The 18,638-nt window shown below is 42.3% G+C and overlaps 1 protein-coding gene across 2 annotated transcripts in view; it reads left to right on the top strand.

Moving 5' to 3' along the window:
• Positions 1–508: 508 nt before the first annotated feature.
• Zfand3 (zinc finger AN1-type containing 3) overlaps positions 509–18,638 on the top strand; it is a 203,823-nt gene continuing 185,693 nt past the window's right edge. The window contains exon 1 of one of the 2 annotated variants that reach the window (XM_038341748.2): positions 509–708. In XM_038341748.2, the coding sequence (XP_038197676.1) occupies positions 638–708 (71 nt within the window). In that variant the 5' untranslated portion in view covers positions 509–637. The remainder of the gene's footprint in view (positions 709–18,638) is intronic. The other variant, XM_038341746.2, reaches the window with a different exon arrangement.

The raw sequence follows: 18,638 nt of genomic DNA, 5'->3' as shown, positions 1-18,638 counted from the left end.
TGAACAAAGTGGCACGCCCCGATCCCAGCTGATCCGCCGGGCTCCAGCGGCGGCTCCCCCACTCGCCCCGCCCTCCCCGCCCCGGGCGAGACCATCGCGCCTCCTCGGGAGGGGTGTCCTCTAGGGGAGGGGGCGGAGCGGCCATTGTCCGGTCAGCACAGCCTAGGGGGGAGGGGAGGGAATTACGGAGCCAGCCGGGCCCGGAGCGTCACAGCCGGCCGCTGCGACTCCACAGCCGGCGGGGGCTCCGGGTTCTTCCCCAGCCGGTCCCGAGCTCGCCAGCTCGGCCGCACGGAACAGCGCTGTGGCTGGGGGGCGGCGGAGAGAGCGGCTGAGGACGCCGAGTCTCCCTCGCCCGCACGGCCCAGCTCCTCCTCCGCAGCTCCCCTCCCTCTCCTCGCCGCGTCCCCCCCTCTTCTCAGGCCGAGTGGTACCGCCCGCCTCCAGCTGACCGGCCTGGAATCCCGGCTCCGAGCCCCGGACTCGCGCCCGCCTGCGCGCCCGCTCCCTCCCCCTCCCCCCGGCCCGTGCCCCCCGCCGCTGCCGCCGCCGCCGCCGCCGCCGCTTCCTTCGAGCGGGGCCCAGGCCCAGCCGCCGCCACCGCCGTCGCCTCCGAGCTCCGCCGCCGCCGAGCACCATGGGAGACGCCGGGAGCGAGCGTAGCAAAGCGCCCAGCCTGCCGCCTCGCTGTCCCTGCGGCTTCTGGGGGTAAGTGTGGGGGCAGGGTCGCGGGCCTCGGGTGGGGGTGGGGGACCCGAGGGAGGCCGGAGCCCCGGGAAGCTGGGCCGTGGAAGCCGGGCCTCGGGGGAGCGGGCGGGGACCGCGGCCTCGGCTTGAGGAGGGCCGCGGGCAGGGGACGCTGAGGGTGGGCGGAGGAGGAGGAGGAGGAGGAGGCGGAGGCGGCGGCGGCCTGCCCGGGCCGCACTGTCCTCTGTGGGACTCGCTGGCCCGAGGCCGGCTTTGGGTGAGGGGCCACGGGCGAGGGGGAGGAATGAGGTGGCGGCGCTGGCACTTCACAGTGGGGCAGAGCTGCCCCCTTTCCCTTGGCTAGTCCGCCTCCCCCCATCTTGCTATGAGTTGGTGCCCAGCCATCAGGAGGGTATTTCCTCTTGACTTTTTCACCTCTCCTTCTTCCCTGCTGCTCCCCGGGAGATTTGCATCATCACTTCCTAAATTATATCTCAGTCCCCATTTGCTTTTAGGGAGCTGTTCACACGTCATACGTTTGTACAAACCCACAGTCCAGAATTCGGACTTGGAGAGTAAAGTTAATAGCATCATTGAGGGTCTTACTTTTATCTGAAACACGTATCAGGGAGTCTGTAAGAAATCTCCCTGTCCAAATAAAACAAAAAGTAACAACCAAAAAAACACCCAAACAAACAAACACCCTCCCTCCCAACCGAACCGAAAGCAGAAACTTCTCAACAAAACCTCAAGCCAGCTTGGCTTGTGGAATGTGAGAGCCGGTTTCCTCATTGGCTCTCAAATTCCTCTTTCCCTATTAAAAAAAAAAGTTTACAGCACAGAATGTACAATTAATTCCATACCGCATTAGGGTGGGTTGTGTGTGATGGGCGAGACAGAGACAGATAGCACCCCCTGGACCCCCAATTATAGTTGACGTTGTCCTTGGAACACTTTGGGTTGTATAGATTGTCACCTAACAGGTGCAGCCATCAAACCTCATGGCTAGTTCTGTGGAAGAGTAAGGGCAACTTCTGTGCCCTTAAGATTTTTTAAGATTGTATTGGGACATTTATGAATGGCAGTTTGTAGTGGAGACATCTTGGGGAATGGCTGTTCTGTAGGCTAGAAATGGTTAGTACAGAAATTAAAGATATGTATAAGAGAGCAGTATTTTAATGTAGATCTCCGTGGGAGTTTTCAAGTAAGTGAATCCTTTTCAAAAAGTTCTGAGTGGAAGGACATTAGTCAAGAATAAGTTGTAGCATTACCAAAGACTCTGAACATGTAAAAGTATTTTAGCTGTAGAGTCTTCATTTTAATTTGATTTAAAACATTTAAAAAAATTACCTTGAACTTTATAAAAAAAGTTGCAACAAAAAAAAACCCCCTCAACCAAAATGAACCAGATCCAAACACCCCCCCTCCCACTTCTCTATACAGTTAGAGTTGCAAGAATTATTGGGTTTTCTATGAAGTACGGAAGTGTTTGCATGGACAGTCCAGCTCTCATAGGAACCTTACAAGGGAGGGACCATGATCTGTTCCTGGATGGGGCAATCCATTCAGAGGGTGGATAGATTACTTGCCCCTTCCTGTAGGAGTGCAGGGTGTGGTGGGTGAGTGCTTGAGAGTGCTTAGTGCCATCACATTTATGACATCACTTTGGACAGATCTACTGGGTCGTAACTTACTGTGGGAAATATCACCTGGAGAGAGTAGCTCAGAGTGTCACAGAGGTCTGCTTCCTGCTTCTAACTTGTGTTTATGTTCTTGGGACTAATATCATGTGTGAAAGGAATCCTTACTTTCACCAAGGCTTAGAAACTGGAGAAGTGGAATAGCTGCTTGCCTTTAGCCAGCAGATTCTAAGTCAGGCTAAGACACTTTGGTAGCAGACAGCAGAGGTCTTGACCTGAAGCATCCAGGCTTCCTTTATTGATTCTTTCGGTCTAGCCCCTTTATGAACTTTGGTGTGCCTGACAGAAGTAGTGAGCACAGAGCTAGTCATTATCTGGTAACACATCTTGACACACCTTTTTTAAAGCTTTCCTAAGGCTGATTGTAGACACCTGTGCAGTTTGTATTTCATGCCAAAGAGTAGCAAAATTGTTGTCTTCATCATGTCATAGCTGATTTTGAATAGTTTTCATCATTGCATGGACCATAATTGAACTGTGTCCGTGGGGGAAACTTAGAATATATTCAACACTTTGGAGTGGTGGGTGAGAGTCTTGTCACATTCTCAGGGAGGTGAGGCAGAGAAGTAAGTTGGTAGAGTTACTGGATTGGTCAGGGTGCTGTGAAAGAGAGGGGCAGCCGCCCTGGTAAGGTGGAGGAGGATGAGGGCACCCTGGAGAAAGTGAGAGTGCAGCAGAGACTGTAAGAAGGGTAGAAGGGAGGAGGAGGAGGAGGAGGAGTGTTTGAGGCAGAAGTAAGGGAAGTGAGGGAGAGGCTGAGGAACTGAGTGGCCGGTGGGTAGATTGTGAAGAGGAGTCTGCTGGGGATGAGGCCCAGTGCTGGGAGAAGTGGTGCTAACAGCTCCGTGCACGGGCAGTGCTGAGGCCTTTGGACTTTATCCTGAGTGCAGTGAGGGAGTCTGAGCTCAGAGAACTTTGAGCTTGGACTGACATGATGACCTTTGATATGAAAGGTTATTGGTTGATCTTGAGAGTGGCTAGGTGTGTGGGTATGATTGTATGTTTGAATGAACGTGGTGTATGTATTTTTGGAATGTTGCCACATCTGGAGATATAGAACACCTGTCAGAAGTAGTAATCTGCTCTAGCCATAGCAGTGGCATGAGCATGTTCTGTGTGGGAAGAACACAGAAACGTGGATGGACTGAGAGTCATCAAGGAATCTTTGTCTTTCCTCTTGATGAAAACAAAAAAATATGTTCCTAAGAAATTTGTGCAGTGCAACACGCTGGAAACGCTGGTCTTTAACATCAGCTAGCCAGGGCCCACACCCAGGCATTTGCAGAGGAGCCTCTCTGCAGAATTATTCTGGCACCACGAGAGTAAAGGGAGTTCCTTTAGAATTGCTGCTCTCTCTAGTGACTCAGGCGTCAGTATCTGCTGCTGAGCATTGTTGACTCAGGACAGTAATCTCAAGGGCTTGGCAAATCAGAGAGCTTAGAGCTCTTTCTTGTGGGTACACAAGAGAAAGGAGAATGCCAGGAGGAGCATACAGTTCAGATGCCGTAGTGCTTAGAACAGGCAGTTTCCAGCTCTATGTCTGTTGGGTTATGTTGTGTCATTGGGATGGGTAGTTGGGGTAATATATAGGGACTGTCTCCTCACTGGGAAACTTGCTACCTTGGGAGATTGTTGAAGACTGCTCTGTTTATAGAGCTTGAAAGTTCTTTGTGTAGTAGGTACTGTGCCTTTTAGGGTTAAAACAGTTTGTTCCCTGTAACTTGGACTTAAAAGTTTTAGTGAAATATGAACATTGTCTTGGTTCATCATAGACATTTTGTTATCAGTTAATAAAGCACTTATTGTTAATTGCCCTTTTTGAAATAAAAGTATCAGTGCATTGTTTAATGTGAATACACTGTGTTCTTCCCTCTTTTTCTCCTCCCCCTTTCTCATCTTCCTCTCTTTCTCTTCCATTTCTTTTGAGATAGGGTTTTATTATGTAGCTCAGGCTAGCTTGGAACTCAGTGTATCTCAGGCTGCTCTAGACTTCACTCTCTAGGTGCTGTGATTACACGGTGCTTAGCTTGAAAGTAGTTTCATTTAGATACGAGTAGTATTTAATGCATTTAAAATTGCTCATATGCTTCAGATTTACTGAGGTACACTTTTTTTCATAAATATTTTAGAAAGTAGATGAGTGTGCTGGCCCATGCCTTTAATCCAGGGTTTGGGACTGTTAGGTTGGCATAATTGACAGGCAAGTCCCTTTACACACTACATCTTCTCATCAACCTAAGCTTCTTTATAACCTTCAGAATAATCAGTAGTTTACCTAGTTAGACCTCATATTCAAATCATTATTCCACAAATATGAGACTAAACTTTGATGGCCACTACCCTGCCGTGTTTTCACTGACTGCGTAATACTTCTTGGAGTTTCTGCAGTGTCATTGTGGCTATCTGACTGTGACAGTAGAGTGTCAGTATAAGTAACTGCAGTGTTCTATTAAGAATAAAATCGGGAGCAAATACTCTGATTGCTCACCCTAATTAGCCTACTGTCCCAGAATATATACAGTATATTCGTTTTCTATGTGTGTATGTTATACACACATACATATATATGTATGTATGTATATGTTGTATGTATGTGTGTGTGTTTTAAGAAGCTCTGGATGGCCTTTAACTCACTATGTAGACCAGGCTGACCTTGAATGCACAGAGATCCACCTGTCTCTGCCTCTTGAAGGAAGGCAGAAGGAAGCTCCTGAAGTGTATGGGTGTAAGCATATTTAGAAGGTAGTTTGACAGCATGTTAGATATTCATATGGTGACACCTTCATTTTTCTAGGTCTGTTGGAGTATCTCTTTTTATCCTTTCTCACTCAGGTAGTGTCTGTCTTGTGGTGAGTTGTGTTTCTTGGAGGCAGCATATAGATGATACATGCTTTAAAAAATATTGCTCATACTTGTGTGTGTGTGTGTGTGTTTTCCCTGCATGTATATCTGTGCCATATGCATTGCAATTTCCTTGGAGGGACTGGAACTACAGATGGTTATTAGCTGCCATGTGGGTGCTGGGGATCAAACCCAGGTCCTTTGGAAGAGCAGCCAGTGTTCTTAGCTATTGACCCATCACTCCTGGTTTCTACTTTTTGATATAATCTACTAGTCTATGTTTTTTGATTGGGAAATTGAGACCATTAGCAGTTCCCCCCTTTTAAATTTCTTTTTTTGACAGGGTTTTACTGTGTAAACCCTGTCTGGCCTGGAACCCACTATGTAGACCACTGGTTCTCAACCTGTGGATTGAGATCCTTTGGTGTCAAATGACTCTTTCATTGGGGTTGCCTGATACTATCAGAAAACACAGCTATTTATATTACTATTTATAACAGTAGCAAATCTATAGTTATGAAGTAGCAAAGAAAATAACGTTGTAATTGGAGGTCACCACAACATGTATATAGCATGAGTATATACATATATATATATATATATATATAGCAGAGTATATAGTATAGCAGAGTGTTGTTAGGCATCATTGCATTGACATTTTTTTTTTTCCTCTCCAGTCGTGTTTGGTTCTATCCTAGGTCTCTGGGCCATCCAGCCTCTGGATCCTTGCGCTCCAGGCAGTGTCAGGGTGGGCTCACTTTGATGGCATGGGCCTCAGGCTGGACCAGTCATTGGTTGGTCATTCAATCTCTGTACATCCCATAGGCAGGACAGACTGTAGATCAAAGGTTATGTGGCTGGGTTGGTGTCCCAATCCCTGCCCTGAAAATCTTGCCCGGTCACAGGAGATGGCCAGTTCAGGCCATATATTCACTATTGCTAGGAGTCTTAGCTGGGGCCATCTTTGCGATTCCTGAGGGCGATTCCCTTGCACCAGGTTTCTACCTCACCCCGAAATTCACCCCCTTTCCAGTCATCTCTTTGAGTACTCTCCCCGACCCCTCCACCTGATTCCTCATCCACCCCTAGTCCACCCACCAAGTCTCTTCTATTTCCCCTTCCCAGGGAGATCTGAGTGTCTCCCCTTGGGTCCTTGTACTTAGCTTCTCTGGGTCTTTGTTCATCTTTTTGAATTCCCTGGGGTTTCATTTAATTCTCTCTGACTAGATGCCATTGCAGTGAGATTAGTAGTTTTTGCAGGAGTTCTGTTGTCTTTTTTTTTTTTTTTTGTGTGTGTGTGTGTGTTTTATGTTCCTGTGTTGGGATTTACACATCTGGTGTTATTTCTTTACATGATTTATTATGTGAGCCACCATGTGGTTACTGGGAATTGAACTCAGGACCTTTGGAAGAGCAGGCAATGCTCTTAACCTCTGAGCCATCTCTCCAGCCCTTACATGATTTATTATTATTTAGCAGACTATTCTTTTATTTTAGAGTGTTGTTGCAGAATTTGGATGTGGTAGAGTTGAGTGTATAATTCAGAAAATGATTCATTAGTGTAGTAGCTGCAGGTGCCTGATAAAAATTTCAGAATTATTCCCTGACTACTTGATATTAACACTATGTAGATATCTACTGCCCAATTAATAACAGTACTCCATTTTACTTCAGTAACTGTTGGCGGATAGACAACCGTGGATAATTCCATGTGGAGCACACTTGGACTTTATTTAGTAAGATTAGGAATGGGAGGGAAATAGGGTGACTAATAATTAAATATTAGATTAACTTTGAACAGAAAAATAAATCAAGATGGGGGAATTAGGAAAGATGGGATACTGTTAGAGTCTACAGAATTTAGATTGTTTAGAGGTATGGGAGGTTATAAGTAAGACGTAAAACGAAGAGGGGTTAAGGATGAAAGGCAGAAGAAAAGATGCTAGGATCAGAGGGAGCAGGTGGGGTACGGCTGAGGAGAGCAGTGAGGAATACTCTGTGAATAAACTAGTGGGGAGACACAGGAGTCCAAAACCTGGGCAGTATAAAAACAAAAGCAGAGTAATCCTGAGACACATGTATGAGTAGAAATTATATGGTAGAAAATAAGAAATAAGAATAATGTCAGTGAATTGTTGGCTTCATTATACTGAGTTTTTAAAAAATACCTTGGTGCCTTCTGGCTTTAATAGGTTTCAGGGGTGAGTTGAGAGCTAGTGGTCTTCAGGCCTCATTGGTCTCAGGGTACTGGTGTGCAGGGTGGTATGGCCTTTCTGGTAGTTCCTTATGGCTTACTCTGCCTTGACTTCCTTTGGTCCTCCAGGTCTTGTGTATGTGAGAAGCTACACTTTCTTTGCTTCCTCTGTCCTCTGCATAGGTACATTTTAAAAGGAAGTAGATTGCTTTATTTCATTTTTGTGATTAGTTCTGTTGAAGTGTTTTGTTTTGAACTAGATGTGATGGGTTGTGGATATATTTAAGTGAAGTGAAATTAGGCCCATATTTAGATTGAAATAATCTCAAAGTAAATTCTGTTCTTTTATTTACTTATTTTTGAGACAGGTTCTTACTGTATAGCTCTATTTAGTCTCAAATTCAAAGTTCTACTTGCCTCTGCTTCTTTGAGTGCTGTATTTAAAGGTATGCACTACCATGTCCAGCCAAAAGTCTGTTTTTGAAGTGGTTACTAATAAAGAGATTGAAACCTAATTTATTTTTTCTTCTTATTTTTAGTAATCAAAGATACTGTTAGCTTAAATAGAAAATAGAATATATATGTATATTTTTGTGTATATTTACATTTATGTGTGTGTGTATTTTCCCTGCCCTGGTTAATTGTCTGTCAATTAACACAGTATCATCTCATTGTCTCCATCACTGTTGCTCTGTGTCTCATCTGCTGGTCGTCACTCTCAGACTCCTGCTTCATTAGTCTGAAAATCACAGTTAAATAATCCCAACTAGAACTTTCAAGTTCACACGGACCTAGTTAAATCACTGGGTAATCAGCATGTTTACGTCAGTGATTCCACTAATGATCCCTCGATCATAAGATCTCTTTAAACATTCCCCTAAACACAAGACAGCTTGTCTGCATTTTTACTGCAATGTTGTGGGGTCTGAGGCTGTGGCATGGTTTGAATGAAGTATTCGCTCTAAGTATACTTACCTACCTACCCCATTTACCTGGTTATATTTGGGACATTCAAAAAGTGTGACACTTGCTTCTTTGACATGAAGAAATATGAGGAGATAATTGAAAACAAAATAGAATAACCAGACCATGGTATTTATTTCTGTTGGTTTCAAGCAATGTCTGCTAAGAATTAGGTCTAGTTAACGCAGGTATTTGTCTTTTTTTTTTTTTTTAAATACTGTTCTTTCATCTAGTATCCTCTTTTCCTCATTCATCCTTGGAATACTGCCCTCAAGAAAAAGAGAATAATTCAGTATTTAAGTTAAAATGACAGGTTTTTTTTTTTTTTTTTTTTTTTTGAGAAAGTGTTTCTTGGTATATAGTCTTTCCTAACCTGGAACTTGTTCTGTAGACCAGGTAGGCCTTGAACTCATATATGCCTGCCTCTGCTTCCTGAGTACTGGAATTAAAGGTGTGTACTACCATTGACAACATGTTTTAAAGAAAGATTTTATTTATTTGATTTTTTTTCTATGTAACAGCTCTGAATTTTTACTTTTATTAGATACTTATTTTGTTTAGGGGTGTTTTGCTTGCATGTTTTTAAGTGTATCAGACGGTGTTGGATCCCCTGGAATGGATGATTGTGAGCCATGGGAGCCAAACTTGGATTCTTTGGAAGAGAAATGTGCCATTAACTGCTAAGCCCTTTATTTCAAACTGTATCTATGTATACATATCTGTATGTGGTATGTGCTTGTGAGGGCATGTGCCTGTGGATAGAGACTAGAAAGTTGGGATTCTCTGCAGCTAGGTTTACAGGTCTTTGTGAACTACTAGATAAAGGTGCTGACAACCAGACTTGGGGCTTCTGGGATAACAGTACTATCTCTTAAGCACTAAACCATTTCTTCAGCTCCAGATTATTATTATTATTATTTTTTTAAATTTAGCACAACTTCTCCATTGGTTTCCTGGATATTTCATATAATGCACCTTAATTCCACTCACTTCCCAGGCCCCCCCCCCCACATCCTCCCCTCCCTTCTGCAGTGTGCCCCTTAAAACAACACAGCCAAAACAAGAACAAAAGAAACAAAAAACCTTTTTGTTTTCCATATGAACTCCAGCAAGACCTAGATGGGGTAGATGCTAGGGTGTGCCAACCCAAGACCCAGCTATTCACCTGGGGGTAGCTGAGTTGGTCAGTCAGAGCCACTGGGGCCTATGCCCATGCCATCGGGCTTGGTTCTCCCTTGCCTGTGGTGAGCAGCCCCAAGTTTTAACTAAGAATTTCTTCATAATCCCTAACAGTGTCAAAGTTAACATTAACTTCAGCTAATTAGCCTTTTCCTAACTAGAAAGATATAAAAGGACTAAAAATATTTCAAAATGATTTTTGAAATGAATACTTTTTAAGTCCTTAGATTAAAAAAGCAATGGACTGTATATACAATAATTTTCTTGGCATATTAAGAGGGTGATGATTATATATTATGTTATATGTAAATTAATATGTATACTATATGTTATATATTATAGTACGTATAATATATAATATATATTATAGTCTTGATTGGCCTGGAACTCACTATGTAAAAGAGATAGGTCTCAGATTTAGAGATATCCTCCTGTCTCTGCCTCTGAACGTTGGGATGAAAAGTCATGTGCCACCATGCCTGGTCAGAAGGGTGGTTTTTTTTTTTTTTTTTAAACTAAGATTTGTTTAAACTAAGCCATAAAGTAATGTAATATTTTGAAATCTTTCAATGACAGATCAAGATTGAAATTTTGTTTTACCTGGGCCAGTAGTGGGGCCGTTGTGGCTTAAGCTGGAAGCCAAACCTAATAAAACTCTTCCCACACTCCTGTTCTCCTTTCTGTCCAGTAGTGGTACCTCATACTGTAACAGGCAAGGCTATCATGTTATGGAACTCAGTTTGTAGCCCAGGTTGTCCTTGGACTTGAGATAGTCTTCTTGCCTCTGTTTCTCTACACTTTAAGGTGTGAGTCAATACCCACCATGCTTCTCTTGTGAAGAAAGGTTAAAATTGAACCTTAGCAAAGCTACGTGTAGGAAGTGACCTAATGTTAGAATTTTGATTAGATACTTAAAAGAAAATCCGGGTCTGGCTTATTGAATGATGAAGCAGGTTCTGTCACTGTGCTTTGTAAGAGGCCTTCACCTTAACTGTATGCATGACACTGGTGTCACTTCTTCTAGGGTCTTGTGGGACAGCAAGCCTGCTCCACAGTGGGACTCTGTAAGGCAAAACAATATTGCTGAATGATATTTAGACACAAAGAATTTCATATATATGTTACATGCAAAAGGGAGGTTAAAGAACTTTAAAGTTTTTTAATGGCCTATATTTTAAAGTACACTGTACAACTATGGCAAAAAAAAAAAACAGCTACAAGAAACAGTGTAAATTAAGGTAAAACTTAAAGATTTAGTTCTTTAGTCTTAGTAGCCAGCTATATTTTCATCACTCAGCTGCTCTTCTGAGGAGCACAAATATTTTTTGTTTGTTTAAACTTGGGGTATAGAGAATTCACTGGACAGGTTTGTGTAAATTTCGAGGTAATTACAAGCGTAAGGTCACAAAGGTGGTCAGGGAAAGACTGGATGGGGGGCATGTGGAAGCGTTTGGAAGAGGCAGAGGATGGGGGACATGTGGAAGGAAATAGTATGGTAGTGATTAGAAGTGAGGCTACTTTGTGGCCATGTGTTGTAGTCAGGTGTGTAATAGCTACAGAAACAAATGTGAACAGGTTGTATTTGTGATTAAAGAAATAGCTTATGGTTGGGTGGTGGTGGTGCACTCTTTAATCCCAGCACTCAAGAGGCAAGACAGGTGGATCTCTGAGTTCAAGGCCAATCTGGCCTACAGATAATTCCAGGACAGGCTCCAAAGCTACAGAGAAACCCTGTCTCAAAAAACCAAAAAGGAAAAAAAAAAAAAAAAAAGGAAAAAAGAAAAAGAAATAACTTGCGGGATCTGACTCTGTTGCGTGCTTCTGGGACTTCTTGCTGGGTCTTGTCCATCCACCCTTAGCAGCAGAGGAGAGGTGTCTAGTCTCACTGCAACTTGATGTGCCATGGCTGATTGATGCCCATGGAAGGCCTGCTCTTCTCTGAAGAGAAAGAGGAGTGGATAGGGGGGTGGTGGTCAGGAAGAGGGACTGGGAGGAGAAGAGGGAGGGGAAACTGCAGTTCGGATGTAAAAACAAACAAGTAAGAAAAAGAAACAGCCTATCTTTTCTTGAATCACAGAGTGTGAAGCTGAGGTGCAGATTCCATGATGAAGTTTTAGTGGAAATAGTAGCCTTCTTCAGTGGAATTGGTGTTTGATCTGTTAGAAATCTGGGCTTTTCTTTTTCCTTCTGCTGAGCTGTGAGGCGCCTTTCCAGCTCCTGATCTGGCACTTGGAGCTGTGTCTGAAGCAGCTGAAGAACCTCAGCCAACTTCTTTTTTGTTTTTTTCTGCCCAACTGATTTCTTCCTTGAGGCAGAATTTTTTTCTCCCTTCTTTTCTCCTCCTCCCCCAATCCTGGTGAAGAATTAAATATAATCTTGCCTACCTTTTGCTGTTTTTGGAAAAACTTGTTTTAGACATATTTTTATTTTAAAAGATTTCACAGTGAATACATGTGGAGGAGGATACATTAAATCTTAAGGACCTTTCTTACCTAAGAGGCCAATGAAGGGCTCTTCTAGCAAACCCCAGTTCTGACAGTATTTTCCTAGAAATGAAGGGTGTGTTGAAACTTTGGGAATCCGCTAGGCTCTGTGGTTACTTGAGGGTTTCTGATCCAAAGCTGACTTTACCACTTGGCCAATTACTCTTTGCAAAAGAGTATCTGAAGGTTGTTTTGAGGTTTAGTGAGCTCTAATGTCCATGGATTCCTTACCACACTGCTTGGCTGTGGCAATTACATTTACTGAGGGCTGACTTTGTAACCGTGAGTGAATGCGTGAGTATTGGGGATAGATTAATAGATGCAGAACTGTCTTGATATCTTTGGATAATTGTATTGATAGTGGTTTTCAGAACACTTAAGATGATGATGTTGCTGACCAGTATTGGCCCTTTTGGCTGTTGTCTGGAGCTGATCTTACTTAGCTGCCTTGTGTTAAGTACTGCTTTTGTGTTTCGAAGTTGGCTAGGCATCAGAGCATTGTGCCAAAAGTTGTGGAGGTCATGGTATGCGTTGTGAGAATGCTGACAAGATAGTCGGAGGGCAGCCCGGAGGGCTCTTAGGGAAGGAGGTGTCCTTGAACTAGATATGAGCAGGAGTTAGCTGGTGAAGAGTGTAAGATACGTTCTCTGGGCAGGGGAATAACATTGCCAGCCCAAATGATTTTTCAGCTGCAGAGTGTGGCAGGATGAAGCCGGGGAGAAGAGGACGGATGAGAACTTGAATGTGCTTGGGAAGCAGTTGGGAAACACTTAACGATTTTAAGTGTGGATGACAGATGATATTTATGTTTCTGATAGCAGTGTGTAGGTTGAATTGGAAGGTGTAAGAATGAAAGCGGAGTCCTGGAAGGGCATTTTCCAGCATGTGGTATCAGGTGTGGTATAAAATGATTGAAGAACACGGTTAAATATTTTTATGTTTTTTTTTTCTTGTACAGTTGAAATTGCTCACGGGGCCATGAAAGAATGGCCTTTGTTGACCCTTTGGAAGTTTAATGTGTTTCCTGTTTTGTTCTAGTTTCCTGCTTATTAAAGGACAAATTTTGTCATACTCTTTACATTTCTAACAGCACTGAGCAGTTTATACCTAAGCAGTAAACAGTGAATGAATTACGAATTGGTTACCTCCCCCACTTGTCTTTTCCGTTGAGACTGTGTAAAGTTTCAGGCTGTTGTTTTACATTTTAATTGAAATGACCTCTCTGTCCTCTTCAGGCCTTCTGGGGGTGGTGTGGGGGTGGGGTGGGGAACAGAGAGAGATTGTGAAGTGCTTGCTCTATGCTTCAGTGTTCTTAGGTGCCATGGTCATCTACTCTTATTTCTCAGTTGAATGGGTAACATTAAAGTCGTGTTTCATCTGCTGAGTAGCCACAGGGGTTAGGGAGAATTTTACTTTGAAAGCCAGAATAAGATCTTCATGCAAGCCCTAAGGTGTGAGGTGATCTTTCTGGGAATATGAGATCTACAAGATAACTTAACTTCATGCCTGCTCAATTCAGTGCTAGTGTTAGAAACCTTGGTTTGTAAGTGTGTGTAGTGTATCCCTAGAAGGGTGCCCTGAGCCACTGCACCAGTAATGTCTGTCTTCCCAGTTACTTTGTGAACTTGACTATGGATGAAGAAAAAAGATTTGTGGGGCAATTTGGCAGTAGTTTTAATTTACACAGTTATTCTTATGAGTCAGTATTAACCTCACATTTATGCCATCAACCTTTCTTAAATGGTCTTAGTTCCTTTAAATAACGTGCTTCCATAATTTTTCCTCATTTGTCTAATGATTGGTTTTGAGAAATTACTCATACTATTATAGAAACAATTATACATTACACTTACTTAGAACTTTTACCATTTTTAAATATTTTGTTGTCTGTCTTTCATCTTCCTCAGTGTGTTCAGGTTGGTCAGTTACCTGAATTGTGTAGATGGAGAACTGACTGGCTTGGTGTGTGCCAGCTGCTTAGGAGGGTGGGACAGAAGAGCTTGAGCTTGGCAGGAAGAATGTAATTTTTATGTTTTTCCTTTAATGTTTTTTTTTTTTTTTTTTTTTTTTTTTCCGAGACGGTTTCCCTGTAGTTTCTAGAGCCTGTCCTGGATCTAGCTCTTGTAGACCAGGCTGGCCTCGAACTCAGAGATCCGCCTGCCTCTGCCTCCCGAGTGCTGGGATTAAAGGCGTGCGCCACCACCGCCCGGCTAATTTTTTTATTCTTTGATAATTTTATATATTTTGGTCACTCTCCCAACATAGCTTTGTGCCCTCTTTTTTTTTTTTAAACCATCAAGTTTAATTAGTGCTGCCTATGTAACTAACTCTTGGATGTGTGGCGACCTACATGGTCAGCCTACCAAGAGCCAACTCTCTTCTCTTGGCAGCTGTCAGTTACCTAAAGTTCCTTAGGTAGATAATTTTGGGACCACTTGTACCCTCCATGCTGGTATTTTGTCTGGCTTGAGTTTGTACAGGTCTGTGCATGCTGTCACAACCAGTCCTTTGAGATCATGTCATGACCTTTGTTGGAGAGAATCTTTCCATTTCTGCCTCTTTTGCATCTGAACCATGACATTTATATGTAAGGCCATGGTGAGCACTGCAGCACAGCAAATTCATCAGGAAGTTCAGATTAGTGTGACATCATCATGAAAATAGTTGGTATCTGGATTACTTAAAAGAAGCTACAGGAAGGATGTAGGAGTTTCTCAAGTGGTCACATACCTGATGACCTCCTTACCACTTGCCGTCACGTATTGCACTGACTGTTATGCGTGGTGTGTTTTTCTTGTATGATAATATCCTTTTAAAAATATTTTTTCTCTTTTGAAATTAAAATTACATCATTTCTTTCAACCTTTTCCTTGCTATTTCTAAAATTCATGACCTTTTTTTCTTTAGTTGTTTTGTGTGTGTGTGTGTGTGTGTGTGTGTGTGTGTGTATGTATCTATATTTAACTAGCACACACACACTCCTAATAAATACAACCTACTCAGTCTATGTTACTTGTATGTATATAATTTCAGGGCTGATTACTCATTCTCATTTTTTTCATGATATATTAGCCAAGATTTAATTTGCAGCTTTTTTTGTTTTGTTTTGTTTTTTGAGACATGGTTACTCTGTGTGGCTGTCCTGAGACTCTTTTCTGTAGACCAGTCTGGCCTTGAACTCAGAGATCTGCTGCCTCTACTGGGATTAAAAGTGTGTACCACCACCGCCTGCTAATTTGCAGCATTTTTATGTATATTATCCATAAGCACTGGTATGCTTGTGAAAAGCTCCTTTAGATATACATGCATATTAATATACTGTTATTTTGAAAGTTAAAATTTAGCTTGCAAAGTTATTTGTTAACATGCTAATGAGATCAGTTAAAAGCAGAATAGTAGATAATTAACATGGGAGGTGAAATGATTTGATTGTTGCCTCATTTATCCATCATATGATCCATAACTAGTACTTAAATGCATAGGACTGAGGTCATTTTGTTCCTTAGAAAATGATTTCTCAGACATGTTAGCAGGCTTTCTCAGGGCCATATCTGTCAGGTGAATTTAGAATGAAAAGAATTAACAAAAGAGTATCTTTACCTGTTGACAAAAGGGAATGTTTTCCATGAAACTTTTACAAAACTCAAATCCCAGTGACTATAAAGTTTTAAAATGTGCTCACGACCATTCATTTACTTACTGCTGATGGCTTCCCAGAGGCCTGAACTATTTACAGAAAATCTTTACTGGTGCCTTCTTTTTCTGTGTAACCTCAGATGAGAATGGTTAGGTGAGGAGACAGCTGTTAGGTTGCTGCAGCAGTCTTTGTATTTAAGAGAATGAGCATCAGAACTGGTTTGAGAATTTGATTCTTTCCTTGCTTGTCATTTGGCTTTGACAACTGCAGCTCACATTGGACATACAGGCTTTTTCCTTGCATGGTGAGCTTGACTAGCCCATTGTATTTGGCATTTTGAAAGCACTTTTTCTAATGGCTTGTGTTAGGATTTGCTTTTGAGAAGCTACTAATTGGCACTTCCAACATGGACAGATTGAGGCCAAGGAAAGCCTGTGGGTGCTTGTCAGGTAGTGGTGAAGTTAAAAACCACCTGCTGTCAACATCAGGGAATTTTATTATCATTTTCATTTTTGAATAAATGAAGAGTCATTATTCCTGGAGCTCAGACTGAATGGAGAAACTGGTTATTCTCTTTACGTGAAGTATTCTCTTTGTCTCTGAAGACTCATGAATCACTCTTTGCTAGTTCTTTGTGTTTTTAGCTAGGAAATTCAGAATTAGAACTGCTTAAGTTGTCATAACTTAGCCTAGCCACAGAACTGGAGAGGGAGCTGGCCTTTTTAAAAGATATGTTAAAGAGTGAGGTTGTGAGGCTTTCTAAAAACTGGTAGTTTATGTATTAGACTCTGAAGACCACTGAAGACCATTATAGACAGATGAGGGGAACACTCAGGAGATCTGTCAGTTTCTCTAAACTACTATTTGTATAGAATTTTTATAACTTTGATCTGTTTTTCACAAGGTTCAGCAACATGTTTTTCTGTAGAAAAGGAATTTAAACAAAAATCAGCCCTGCTGTGTGGTGGTGGTGGTGCACTCCTTTAATCCCAACATTTGGGAGACAGAGGCAGAGGCAGGTGGATATCTGGATCTCTGAGTTCGAGGCCAGCCTGGTCTACAGATCTAGTTCCAGGACAGCCAGGGCTACACAGAGAAACTCTGTCTGGAAAAGCAAACAAACTGTGACGGAAGTCTTGAAGCTTGTTACTTGAAGCTTGTATTTTTTGAGTTACTAGAACTTTCTTCGAGGGCTGGGTGGTGATGGCATATGCCTTTAAACCCAGCAAACAGAACTGCTAGCACAGAGAACCAGAGAAATCCTATCTTGAAAAACCAAGAATCAAAAAAAAAAAAAAAAAATTAAACTGCCTTTGAGATTGAACGAAATCAGCTTGGGTTCCACATCCCTATTGTTTAGCAGCAGGAGCAGTCTTTGGTCTGGAAGGTGGAGTGAAGATAGAGCATGCTAGATTCTAGGTATTCTAAGAATATGGGGCGATACGATGCTGGTTCAAGAGTAGGATCCATCATGCGCCTTTCAAATATGCTTCATACTGTGGAGCTTTGAGTCTGCTAGGTAGGTCCAAATTCAGGAAGGCTCTGAGGATCATAGCAGTAGGTAAGTATTTATCCCTGATTGATTTCCAGGCTTCAGAGTGCATTGTTGGGACAGATTGCTGGTTGCAGTCCAAGAAAGGACCAGATGTTTTCTAATACTCTCCCTTGAGGGCATATGTTCTCTGGGAACTGTACTTTGAGAAACCTGGGCCATAGTCAGTCTGAGGGATTTTTTTTCCTCATTGGTTCATCTCTTATGCTTGTCTGTTTTCTAATATAGTTTTGCCATAAGGGATGCCATATCTATCTCTGATTTGATCTGAAAGTTTTTTTTTCAGTGGAGTTACTCTAGAAAGGGCATTAAAGTATGTACTGGTTATAAAACCAGGCCTAGTAAGTAGAACCTGTAAAACTCTGCTTAGTTTTGGTTGTAGACACCTCTCTGTGTAGCCTTGGCTATCTTGGAACAGCCTCTGTAGATCAGGCTGGCCTTGAACTCACAGAGATCCATCTACCTCTGCCTCTCAGGAGCAGGGATAAATGGTGAGTGCCACCACCCCGGCTCCCAAACTGCTTTTATTGTTGGATATAGTCTGTATAAGTTGGTCTAGTGCTATTTTTCCCTATTTCATTGAGGATGGAAATTAATAGAAACTTCATGATTTGCTTAAGTAAAGTTGACTTTACTAATCATTTGAGGCTAAGCCTTTAAACACACTCCCTTCTTCCTTCCCTCTTTCCCCTCTCCCTCTCTCCCTCTCTCCTCCTCTTTATCTCTAAATCTAGCTTATCCTTACTCCCCATACATACGTTTCTCACACTGTTCTCCAGTCTTGGTTGCATGTATTCATCTAGAAGTCAAGTGACAGGCCCTCCATTTCCCACCCATCACTCATAAACTCCGTCTGTCTCCATCTCCTTGCTCTTCTAGCTCAGGGAGCCTCTGCTTCCTGTTTGTCCCTTGTTTCTTATTGAAGCTGCTTGCTGTGTACAGGTCTTTACTGTTTTATTCATTGTGCTTCTTAGAAAATAGATCAGCGTTCTTACTCTAAGTTAAAATTCACAATCCTCTTCCTTTAAATTACCCTGTTTAGCTTTACCACCTATTCCCACATGCCCCATGCTTGAGCTCTGCAAAACTATTGTTCTTTATTAGAAATATTGAGTAAATTTCATAATGGCTCTGAGTCTTAATATAGAGGTTAAGTTACCTTGATACTCACATTCAGGAGGGCAGTACGTTGTGTAAAGTTTCTGTCCAGGAGAGTTAAGATAGGTTAAAAAAATACATGATATTTATTTAAGGAGCATATTTTTGATTAACTTTTTAAAAGCACTCAGGCACACAGGGATTTAACTAGCATGTATTAAGTTCTGCTTGGACTCCTTCAGTAGCTCTGTTTTGCTAAGTGGTTCTTCATGGGGGTGTAGAGGATGATGAATTTATCTTCTAG

The sequence above is a fragment of the Arvicola amphibius genome, chromosome 9 (genome assembly GCF_903992535.2).
Source record: "Arvicola amphibius chromosome 9, mArvAmp1.2, whole genome shotgun sequence".
In the NCBI taxonomy this organism is placed as follows: Eukaryota; Metazoa; Chordata; class Mammalia; order Rodentia; family Cricetidae; genus Arvicola; species Arvicola amphibius.
The sequence above is the reverse complement of the archived record's forward strand: the minus strand, read 5'-3'. Positions and strand labels throughout refer to the sequence as shown.